The sequence below is a fragment of the Petromyzon marinus genome, chromosome 12, assembly GCF_048934315.1.
Source record: "Petromyzon marinus isolate PM22_M1 ecotype Great Lakes invasive population chromosome 12, UKy_Petmar_22M1.pri1.0, whole genome shotgun sequence".
In the NCBI taxonomy this organism is placed as follows: domain Eukaryota; kingdom Metazoa; phylum Chordata; class Hyperoartia; order Petromyzontiformes; family Petromyzontidae; genus Petromyzon; species Petromyzon marinus.
The window spans coordinates 478,519-490,568 of record NC_133678.1 but is presented as its reverse complement, the minus strand read 5'-3'; the positions used below and the strand labels follow the sequence as shown (position 1 = coordinate 490,568).

The 12,050-nt window shown below is 55.2% G+C and overlaps 1 protein-coding gene across 1 annotated transcript; it reads left to right on the top strand.

Annotated features, from left to right (window-relative positions):
• The first annotated feature begins 130 nt into the window (after nucleotides 1–130).
• LOC116941720 (cyclic GMP-AMP phosphodiesterase SMPDL3A-like) lies at nucleotides 131–10,635 on the top strand. The gene is made up of 9 exons (XM_032953067.2): nucleotides 131–357; nucleotides 698–958; nucleotides 2,914–3,127; nucleotides 5,295–5,439; nucleotides 6,186–6,282; nucleotides 7,134–7,309; nucleotides 7,516–7,696; nucleotides 9,257–9,393; nucleotides 9,922–10,635. The coding sequence occupies exons 1-9, from the start codon at nucleotides 318–320 to the stop codon at nucleotides 10,357–10,359; spliced, it is 1,689 nt and encodes a 562-aa protein (XP_032808958.2). The 5' UTR covers nucleotides 131–317; the 3' UTR covers nucleotides 10,360–10,635.
• Nucleotides 10,636–12,050: the final 1,415 nt, after the last annotated feature.

The window sequence follows — 12,050 nt, the reverse complement described above, 5'->3', positions numbered from 1 at the left end:
TAATATTCATATTCTTAGTTTTTTCGGTAAAGTCACGTTGAAGAGAAACAACAAAATAACAAAATATTTGAAAAAATGTGAAAAATTTTCTTGTTGTGATTTTCATACCTGATGATAATTGCTTGTGTTGCAGTCGAAACGTCGTGAGAATTTTATTGTTTTATATTTTTATTATTTTATTGTTTCCCTTATACGTGACTTTACCGAAAGAACCAAGAATAGGATATGCTTAAGTTAGTTAAGGAACCTGCCTGTCTAATTAATTATTAACCATTAGTTAGGAGGTGCTTCCTCTTACCTTATCAATATACAAAAGAATGAACACATTCGTGAAATATACAATCGGCGATGATTCAGGTAATGACCTTTCTTCATAGCATATCAAATGACGTGTGTTACGTTTTAAAAATATATTTATATTTTTGCTTGTGCACGAACGTACTATCAGAAAATTATATTTGTATTCATATTGCTATAGAAAGTAATGTACTTGAATAGTGTATATTTTCATGCTTTAACAAACGATTATATAAATGAAGACAACATTGTGGAGAGTCCAGTCCCTATGATTCACTCGTCCCTCTGGCCTTTGTATGATGAAGTGTTATAAAGAAGGGCCATTATCACCTTTTATATATTTTCCTTTTCATGCCACGGTGTTATTGAAAAACGTGGGTATATATTTGTTTATTTATAGACGTGTTGAATCTCTCGAGCGCCGTGGGCGGGGTCTCGCGCGCTGGGAAGGTGACGTCACGGGGAAGGGGGGTTCCCCCGCTGGGAAGGAGTTCCCGGACACAGCTGTGGACAGCAGTCGCCACGACCAGCGAGCAGCACATGGCGCTGTCAGCGCCCCTGCCGAGGAGTCTCCTCTTCCTCCTCCTGCTCTTGCTGCTCGGGGCCAGCTGCCTCCTCCACACGGCCATGGCAGCGGCACTCCGGGCTCGTGGAGGCAAAGGTAAATACATCGGGGTCTTTGTGGTAAACTTTCCTCCCGTGAAAGTTGGGTGATTTCCGGCTCAAATTAGCACTGAGGCATCGGTGCTCATTCCCCGTTCACAGCTCCGGGCCCAGTGATGGTAATTTCACATTCATTTGGTGCGGGCGGGTTTATCCATAGGACAACCACAGCTGACTTCGTTGTCCTGTACTTATTTTATCGACCCGAAGGGATGATGGGCTTTGTCAATCCCCAAACAGGATTCGAACTCTTGACTTTTCCGATTGCGTGAGCTGCTCGCACTACCGTCGAGCGAGCTGTCTCTACAGTGCCACCACGTTGTACTTGAGTGCTGTCTAACACGTGTTCCGCTGACAGATACATTTACCTCAGTGTTGCTTGTATTGAACCAATCCTGCAGATATCACGTGCTCCCAGAAGGCCTAGCTGCTGATGGGATGTGTAAAACAAAAGCCTGCTTATTCGTTTTTACGTGAAGGGACGGACGTGGGAACGTTGCGAGTTGTCGTCTCTGGAAGCGGGAGGGGGGATCTGGGTCGTGGGTCGTAGCCGGCACGACCACGGGGTCGCCTCCAGCAAGCCCCCCCGCACCCAGCGTCGCCTCCCGTAGCCGCGCTCGCCGCTCGGATGCAAGCCCCAGAGCAACAACGCGTGGTCCACTCCCTTACAGCTCCCTAAACCCTCTCTCATCATAGCCGGATGGCAGTGGCGGCGGCTACGCTGCACGTGGCCCGTAATCAAGAAGTGTGGAAGGCAGCGCCATGGGCCGGTGAACCGCAACTTCGGGTTGCCAAACTCCCCTTCCTGCGGGTGTCGAGGAGGGTCGCCGTTCCCCGGCCCGCCAGGAGACGGCGGCAGACCGCGCTCGTGATGAGCTCGCTCTCTCCGTTCGTTCCGCGGAACGGTCACTCGAGCGTGGTCCGGAGGAGATCAGCGCGGTACACAGTCGACACGAGGAGGTCCGGACTAATCTCCACCGGTCCCCTCTGTATGGGATATCGTGTTGCCCCCTTGTACGCGCAGGTTTTCTCCCAATGCTCCAGTTTCCTTCCACGCCTGTAAATATTAATTCATTGGCTGACAGCTTAATATGTAGGGGGCCGCAGAGCTCGGCCAATTGTTGACAGCACCGGCTCCTTGCCGCCTGGCCGCTGCCTTCCCGCTCGCGCTCGTGGTCCCTCCTCGGTGTTCGCGAGAAACGCGATGTGCACAGTGGCGACGATGATGCTGTGTGGAAACAAAAGTGAACATCGCCCCTGGAGTGCCTCTCAGGTGGCTCAGCGCGAGAGCGAGCATGATCGGAAGGTCGTGAGTTCAAATCCAAGTTATGGGGGCTTACTCAGCCCATCATGTTTCTAGGTTGATAAAATAGGTACCACTGTAGGTTGTTCTATGGGTAGACTCGCCCTCATCATAGGAATGACATATTCCACCACTTTTTCTGAAGGGATGTAAATGGGAGATGATCCCCAATGGCTCCTCGACGCCCAAGGAAGTCGCTCCATGTGGCCTCCCTTGGCCCTGTCCACCGATGCCTCTGTGATCGCTAATTGTGTTGACGCAGCTTGCTGTCAATAACTTGCTCATGGGCCTGTGGCAATCGCGGCCCATCGTCTCTCCCGACCCGCCTCACCTTCCTCACCCTCCAACTCTTTACGAGCCCAACTTTGCAGCTTTCCTCGTAAAGTTGTTCCTGTTGACTTGGGAAATGACTTCCGTTTATCGTAGCGACGACCCTGTCGTAATATATTTCCAGAACCGAAATTTGCAGCGCTGTTCATGAAGTTAATTTCCTCACTTCCCGTATTTGCTCTGAGTTTTAGAAACCCCGCAAGCACGTGTTCGTGTGTCTCACCGCGCGTCTCCCCGCATATGTCCACGTATTTATTCCTGCGCGTATCCGTGCGTCTCTCCACGTGTCCACACGTGTCTCACCGCACGTACTCCCCCAGGTGTGTTCTGGCACCTGAGCGACCTGCACCTGGACCCGAGCTACCGGGCGGACGCCGTACCGGAGTCGGTGTGCCGCTCCTCGCGGGGGCTCCCCGTGCGCGACGCGGGCCCCTTCGGCTCACACATGTGTGATTCGGCCTGGCGGCTCGTGCAGTCCGCCCTGGAGAACATGCGCAGCCTCGACCCTGACCCGGACTTCCTCGTGTGGACCGGGTACCCCCCCATGCTCCCCCCCATGCTCCCCCCATGCTCCCCCCACGCTCCCCCCCACACTCCCCCCCACGCTCCCCCCCACGCTCCCCCCCACGCTCCCCCACGCTCCCCCCCACGCTCCCCCCCATGCCCCACCACGCTCCCCCCCACGCTCCCCCCACGCTCCCCCACGCTCCCCCCCACGCTCCCCCCCACGCTCCCCCCACGCTCCCCCCCACGCTCCTCCCACGCTCCCCCCCACGCTCCCCCCCACGCTCCTCCCACGCTCCCCCCCACGCTCCCCCCCCACGCTCCCCCCCACGCTCCCCCCCCACGCTCCCCCCCACGCTCCCCCCCACGCTCCCCCCCATGCTCCCCCCCACGCTCCCCCCCACGCTCCCCCCCACGCTCCTCCCACGCTCCCCCCCACGCTCCCCCCCACGCTCCCCCCCACGCTCCCCCCCACGCTCCCCCCATGCTACTCCCCACACTTCCCCACACGCTCCCCCCCATGCTCCCTCCACGCAGGCCCAACACTCCCCCCACGCTCCCCCCCACGCTCCCCCCCACGCTCCCCCCCACGCTACTCCCCACACTCCCCCCGTGCTCCCCCCTCACGCTCCCCCCCACTGCGCGCACGTTCCACGGCGTTCCGCCCAAGCATTCAGACCCAAACAGGAAGACTTCTTCACAATTCTGGCAAATCGCCTGATGAGGCTGCTTGTAATCAATTGTTCCTTTTTGTTTACGTGACAAACCTTACTAATTGGCTGTGGTGGCTTAACGACACATTTATTTTTATGCGATCTCACCCAAAAAACCTGCCTGCCATCTGTCCATTGTTTATTTGGCGGTACGTGGATCGACGCGTCGTGGTTGATTTCTGCTCCGGTTCACGTCTATTTGAGTTTCGGCAAACAGCGATTTGATCGATGTGGCCGGGTGTCATGAGGGTACATCCCTCATATCAACACAAAATGTACCTGCGTGTTGTTGGTATTTAGCCTCGCGTCTACCTCGTGATACCGTGTTTTAGTCTGGCGCTCATCACTTCAGTGCCAGCGACTGGAATTTCCTCAAAATAGATCTGCCAATTGTGGTGTTACAGAGATAGAGTGCCACCTCAACAGTTGATGAACTGGCAGCCTCGTCACCTTTGCAACTGTGCTCGGTCCGTGCCAACGACCTTCGAACCCTGCGTGCTTGCGACCTCGGTACCCTGCCCGGCCCGCGTCTGCTACCTGTGAGCTCGCACCCTTGGTGGCCCTGCTTAGGCCCGAGACCGAGAATTGCGAGCTTGGGCTGACAATGCTGTTCTATTAACAAACAAAAAGAGTTTGTAACGTGCGCAGTTTTCACGAAAACAGACAAATTGTTTTATGATCACGAACTTGGGAGGCGGAGGGCACAGGGCCGTCACGGTCCGCCATGCGCCAGTCCAGGAGTGGATTTACTGGGGGCTAAATGTGAATGTCCATTAACTTAATACAAATTCGATTGCACAATGGGATTGAATAGGTGGCCAAAGCGAGGAGTAATGAGTGGTCTTATACACCACAATGGCCAAGCGTTGGAGTCTGGACGTTCACCGCTAGCTACGAGGAATGTGTTGATCTCATAGGCAGGCCGACTTTCTGCTGTCCTTAACGGAGATCTTGTTCACGTGACTTGTGTTATTTCATCGCCCTGTAACCCCTGGAAATCGTCGCACGTTCCCGCACGTTGTTCTTTGCTAACCCCTGTTCGTTACGTTCCGTTTGCCTTGACCCTGGAAATGGTTCATCTCGATAGGGTCCTCTGGATGGTTCGAGGCAAAGGCAGCTGGGAATTTGTGGAACTTGCAACTGTGGTCTGTTTTACGTCGGAGCCGTGACCAATTCGGGGGGTGAGGTTGATGTTAAACAGCGAGAAAGCCAGTCTGTGACCAGAGTCCGTCTCGAATTGATGGGAGGCGGCGTGGGCTGCGTCCGCCGATCGTGGACACTCTCCGTATAGGAGGCGATGGCCTGGCACTGTCACTCTAGCTGTGGCTCACTGGCCACGTGCAAACTCCAGCTGACCAATCAAAGGCTGAGAAGACTGGGTGAGAGAGGAAGCTTGGGTTGTTTGGTGGGCTCCGCGGTGGCGGCGGTGGCATAATGCTCTTGCCGCTCGCGATCTGACTTCGTGTGATCTCCCGTCGCGGCAGGGACAGCCCCCCGCACCTGCCTGTTAAGGAGCTGTCCACGCGGGAGGTGCTTGAGATCATGGGCAATTTCACGACGCTTATCCGATCCACGTTCCCGAACACGCCCGTGATTCCCGCGCTGGGAAATCACGATTACTGGCCGCAGGTGACACCACCCTCACCACTCACATCATCATCATTCTGATCATGATTATTATAATTATTATTATTTATAATGATGCTTGTTTACCCAGGAAAGCCTCAGAGTCTCAAGGCTCTTGTGCAGGAGGGTCCTGCCAAGTTTTCACAGTAGAGCGGGTGATGCTGATGCTGCTGCTGTGGATCTAATTGAGCGATTTGCAGTTTAATGTTCCAGCATTGGGAAGTTTGGCCAATACCGGTTACACTGTATGTGGTTATTTAGCTATGGGAGAAACCCATGTAGAACAGGAGATAACATGCAAATACCACAAAGACAAAGATCCCCTGTATAGTCTTAACGGACTGTAGGGGCAAGTGCTGTTAGCGAGCACCTATGAAGGCCGGAACAGTACACGAGGGCGTGGGTGGCCAACACCACGACCGACCGCCTTTGTCTCCCGAGTGGCGATGTTTACACACCACACCAGGTACTCATTTGAGACTGAGTCGACCTAAGGGAGACCCAGGACCGGTTCAGATAATCGTCACTAGTGTTGGCCGTGAGTGGGAATCGAACTCGGGTAGCCGGGTGCATAGTGCAGCTCGCTAACCGCTACACTACCGCTCCCCACTCTCACACAGAATGCACGCTCACTCACACTCACTCACGCTCTGCAGCGTACAGAGTCGGCATGTGGCCCAACTCAGCACTTGGCTCCAAGAATTCTGTAGAGGCTATCGGGGGGATCTTTGTCTCTGTCGCTGTTTCAGGACCAGGACCCGGTGGCGGGCAGCGAACTGTACGACCGCGTCGCCGACATGTGGAGCGGCTGGCTCACGGAGGAGTCGCAGGCCTTGTTCAGGAAGGGCGAGTGGCGCACAGCGACACACACACACACAGTACATACTTGAACCTATCCATGCGAAGCTTCGAGTGTCCGAACCCCTCTTGTGCGTGGCGGATTTTCTCCGAGCTCTCCGCTTTCCTCCCACACGAAGCCAACCTCTCACGAATGATGGAATGCGTGGTCGAGCGACCCAATGAAGCAGAGGCAGCAGCCACCCCCATTAAAATGTCTCTTGGGTACATCACTGGAATTGTGGTCAAGAGTAACAACAATAATCATTGGTTGTTGTGTAGTGTCCTTCAGGGAAACATCACGAAGACCAAGTTGCTGCAGGCAATTATCAAAGCACTCATGGGTGGGGTGAGCATATTGGCATTGTCTCTGTGCTGTTCGCTTTTTGGCGTTGTCCTCTGGTCGAACACCGGTGGTAAGACAAGGCCATAGATGAGGCTGTCTCTCGTGTAGGACAGTCAGTTTCAAGGTTAATGCGTACATTACCTAAACACGTTTGTTTGCATGTTTTACCAGGAGCATGCGTGGTTACTGCAGACTTGATGCCAAGTGCTAAACGGTGTTTGAACATCTTTCTTGCTGGAAAGAGTACAGCCTATTCCTTCAAACAACATGAAGTTCGGCAGCAAAATAAATAGAAATCGATGCAAGAGCAACCACGTCGCACAAGAAATCGAAAATATTGCGCAGACATAAATCATCGATGAACAATAAACTCCCCGTGGCGCGAGTCGGCCCGGGCGGACTCCGATTCCCATACTCGCTCGCTCCACCTCCACTCATCGAGCCTCGATCCATCCAGCAGCGGATCGATCGACTCACCACTGCCGTGTCTCCCCCCGCCCCCCAATTCGCGCAGCCGGCTTCTACACGCAGCTGGTGCGCGGTGCGAGCAGCGCGGCGCTGCGCGTCGTCACCCTCAACACCAACCTGTACTACACGCCCAACCGCCAGACGCTGGGCCTGCCGGACCCCGGCGGCCAGCTGGCCTGGCTGCGCGAAGTCCTCTCGCTGGCGCGCCGTCACCAGGAGAAGGTGCCGTGGGGGGCTGGGGGCAGGTGGCAGGCCTGGGGGTGGGGGGCGGCACGATGAGTCCCGTCGCGGTGCCCGTAGATGCACGTCGTGGCGCCTGTAGGTATATATGCCATTTTGCCTGTATGTCGTGCCACATGTAGGTGTACGTTGTGGTGGATGTGGGTGTACGTCTTGGCGCCTGTATGTGTGCGTCTCGCTGCCTGTAGGTGTACGTTGTGGCTCACGTCCCTCCGGGATACAAGCCCGAGTTGGGCCCCGGGACGTTCGTGCGGCCCGAGTACAACGCGCGCCTCGTGGCGGTGTTCAGCGAGTTTGCGGACGTGATCGCCGCTCACCTCTACGGCCACCTGCATACCGACTGCTTCATGGTGCTGCAGAGCCCCGCAGGTGCAGCGCATTATTACATTATTACATTACTACATTATTACATTACTACATTATTACATTACTACATTAATCCCTCCTCCTGTTTTCGCACCTGATTGGCTCACAAGTGATGACACCACATCTATCTCTCTAGTTGGGGGACGCCGTATTCAGATTGTAAATGTTGTGGATTTGCTCTCCAACACACCGGTGTGCTGTACTAGTAACGAATTGGCACGTTCTGTTAACGTGACAAACCTTACTAATTGGCTGTGTCGGGTGGTGGTGGGTTTTTACAACACATGTATATTTTTACGCGCTCTAACCCAAAAAAACCCTCTTATGGATCAAAATATATTGTTAGACATTCGTCAATGACGCATTGTGTTTCCTCATCCGTGTTACTGCTTTAACGGAGTTGTGCATATGTATGTTGAACTTCTTTCGCACCATACGTTTGTATCTCAGGCCGTGTGTTAGGGGCGGCTTTGGTACAGCATGTTCGTGTCTCTGGCCCTGTGCTAGAAGCAGCTATGGGCAGCATGTTTGTGTCTCTGGCCGTGTGCTAGGTGTGGCTATGGGCAGCATGTTCGTGTCTCTGGCCGTGTGCTAGGGGCGGCTATGGGCAGCGTGTTTGTGTCTCTGGCCGTGTGCTAGAGGTGGCTATGGGCAGCATGTTCGTGTCTCTGGCCGTGTGCTAGGGGCGGCTATGGGCAGCGTGTTTGTGTCTCTGGCCATGTGCTAGGGGTGGCTATGGGCAGCATGTTCGTGTCTCTGGCCGTGTGCTAGGTGTGGCTATGGGCAGCATGTTTGTGTCTCTGGCCATGTGCTAGGGGTGGCTATAGGCAGCATGTTTGTGTCTCTGGCCGTGTGCTAGAGGCAGCTATGGGCAGCATGTTCGTGTCTCTGGCCGTGTGCTAGGGGCGGCTATGGGCAGCGTGTTTGTGTCTCTGGCCATGTGCTAGGGGTGGCTATGGGCAGCATGTTCGTGTCTCTGGCCGTGTGCTAGGGGCGGCTATAGGCAGCGTGTTTGTGTCTCTGGCCGTGTGCTAGGGGCGGCTCTGGGCAGCGTGTTTGTGTCTCTGGCCGTGTGCTAGGGGCGGCTATGGGCAGCGTGTTTGTGTCTCTGGCCATGTGCTAGGGGTGGCTATGGGCAGCATGTTCGTGTCTCTGGCCGTGTGCTAGAGGCAGCTATGGGCAGCGTGTTTGTGTCTCTGGCCATGTGCTAGGGGCGGCTATGGGCAGCGTGTTTGTGTCTCTGGCCATGTGCTAGGGGCGGCTATGGGCAGCGTGTTTGTGTCTCTGGCCATGTGCTAGGGGCGGCTATGGGCAGCGTGTTTGTGTCTCTGGCCATGTGCTAGGGGCGGCTATGGGCAGCATGTTTGTGTCTCTGGCCGTGTGCTAGGTGTGGCTATGGGCAGCGTGTTTGCGTCTCTGGCCATGTGCTAGGGGTGGCTATGGGCAGCGTGTTTGTGTCTCTGGCCGTGTGCTAGGGGCGGCTCTGGGCAGCGTGTTTATGTCTCTGGCCGTGTGCTAGGGGTGGCTATGGGCAGCGTGTTTGTGTCTCTGGCCATGTGCTAGGGGCGGCTCTGGGCAGCATGTTTGTGTCTCCGGCCATCACGCCCTGGCGCTCCAACAATGGCTCGGTGGCCATACCGCTCGCCAACAACCCCGGCTTCCGTTCCTACAACTACAGCCAGCGCGACCTGGCTATTGAGGTGCGTGCCTGTGTGCGTATGTCTGTGTGTGGTAGTTGGGAGTGGTAGTATACCTGTTAGGGTGCTGCGCTGTGAACCCGGCGACCAGAGTTCAATTCTCGCTCACGGCCAACACCAATGACGTTCGTTACGAAATATTCCACTTTCACCGGTGACTGCCTGACGGTTACCGGTTTACCTCGAGTTGGCTGGAGATGACTGGAACTAGCTTCAGCTAACTCATCACAACTAGAGTTGACTGGAACTAGCTTCAGCTAACTCATCACAACTAGAGTTGACTGGAACTAGCTTCAGCTAACTCATCACAACTCGAGTTGACTCAACCCGAGTTGACAACGCAGGTCAACCCGATTCCTTCTAGCCCTCCGTTCGCAACGTTCGCTCGGCGTTTCCACATCTCTGATTAGCCGAGCGACTCTGGTAGCCGTCTCCCTCTTTCCCTCGGACTCTCCTCCACTACCCCTGCGAGCCACCGGTGCCCCCACTACCCTTGCCCCCCCCCCAACCCCCATCCACCCCCTCTCGCAGGAGCTGTCTCAGTTCTACCTGAACCTCACGGAGGCCAACGAGCGCGGGAAGGCCTCCTGGGCCCTCGAGTACCGCATGGCCGAGGCGTTCGGCCTGCCCGACCTGCGCCCCGGCAGCCTGCTGGCGCTCGGGCGCCTCATGCTGTCGCGGGGCCCCTCCGCCGACGCCGCCTTCGCCCTGTACGCGCGCCACTTCCTCGTGAGCTTCACGGCGGACCGCTGGTGCCAGGGGCCGTGTCGGCTCCGGCTCGCGTGCGCCGCGCTGCACGTGGGGAGCGGCGGCTACGAGGCGTGCATCGACCGCGCCGCGGCGCGCGACGACGCGCGGGGGTGGGCGGCGGACCGCGTCGGCGGCGGCGGCGAGGTCGGAGCGAGGATGAGAGTTGGCGACGGGATGGGCGGCGCCGGCCCGGCTCGCGCTCTCCTCGCGCGGCTCTGAGAGCCGCTCTCGCCGGGAGCGGCTCCGTACGCGCCGCGCTGCCCGCGGGCGCTCTGCCGGAGTTCCCTGGCCGCCGGCACTCGCGTCCCGACTACGGAGCGAGCGAGCGAGTGGCCAATTTGTTGTTGTTTGTTTGTTGTTTGTTTGGGGGTTTACGCTCACGGGTGCCCTGTAAATTTAATCTTGATTTGAAGCTTTCGTGACTGCAGGGATCCATACTCTTTGGTTCTTTCGGTAAAGTCACGTAGGTATAAAATAAAATAAATTAAATCACGACGTTTCGGGTTGCACCTGTGGTGATTGTTACATTATGGAAATGAAACGTCATGTCTCAGACCGTGTTTGTGAACACAAGGCAGATCTGAAACAAGGCAGAACTAATACCCTCGCCGTGGCTGACCATTGCTATAACGCTGTGGGCTCTCGTGATACTATCAAAGGTTTGTTCATGAAGCCATCCAGATATATAACCGAGAAGATGGATACAAATTGAGCAATCATTGGAAGGATGTTATTAACCAGGTAAAACCTTAAATGCTTTATGGTGTTGCCTTCACATCCGCATCTCCCCTCTTTTGCTTTCGCTCCTCCTTTTGCCCTTTGATCCTTTCTAGCTGCTCTTCATCTGGCAGCACTCCACTTACCCCCCCCTCCTCTCTGCCCCCCCCTCTTACCTAGATAACCTGGTATTACGGGAGTCCTTCTGCCCACTTCAGCAGTTTGTTTCTTGCTGTGATTGTTCCACCTGATGACGGACGCTTGTGTTGCGCCCGAAATGTCGTGATTAAATGTATTTTATTTTATACCTACTACGTGACTTTACCGAAAGAACCAAAGAGTATGGAGCCCTGTAGATTTGCTTTGTTATCGTTCTTCAACGTCAGACGTCCATTCATCTACGAGCGCCCCCCTCACATTGAAGATCAATAAAATACTGCACCACCACGACCACGCAGCCACCTCCAAGATCTGCAATGCCAAGCCGCCCACCGTCTGCTCATAGATTCTCATCGCGACCGATTCACTGTATTCACAGAGACCCATAGACTCACATAGAGACCCGTAGACTCACATAGAGACCCATAGACTGACATAGAGACTCGCAGATTAACACACAAATCCATGGACTCACACAGAGACCCACTGACTCGTGTAGAGACCCATAGACTCACATAGAGACCCATAGACTCACAGAAAGATCCAAAAACACAGCTAACTATATACTTACAAGGAGGCCTATAGATACCCTTAGACTCGCATAGAGACCCACAGACTCACATAGAGACTCGCAGATTCACACAAATCCATGGACTCACACAGAGACCCACTTACTCGCGTAGAGACACAGACTCACATAGAGGACCATAGACACGTAACTCTAGACTCACAAAGAGACCTATACTCTTAGAATCACATAGAGACCCACAGACTCACATAGATAAATATACACTCATACAGAGACCCATAGATCTGCCCTGAGAGTCTCCCACCGTCTGCCCTTAGGTCTTCTCTCCCCCTTACCCTCTCCTCCTCCCCCATGCGCCCCACGCGTCTCACCCAGTGGAGCCAGGTGTTTTTTACGAATCGCCCTGACATCGATGTAAATCTTTGCACTGAGTCGTCGACTCCCCCGCTTGCACTGCTCCAGCCCACGTTGTCTTCTACCGGCTGTCGACCACGAGTCCCTCTGC

Bases quoted from the DNA above. Each gene is read 5' to 3' on its own strand.
- LOC116941720 (XM_032953067.2), top strand. From the start codon at position 318: ATGAACACATTCGTGAAATATACAATCGGCGATGATTCAG. The intron at 358-697 runs GTAATGACCTTT...GTTTATTTATAG, and splicing joins TACAATCGGCGATGATTCAG to ACGTGTTGAATCTCTCGAGC. The intron at 7,310-7,515 runs GTGCCGTGGGGG...CGCTGCCTGTAG, and splicing joins CGCGCCGTCACCAGGAGAAG to GTGTACGTTGTGGCTCACGT.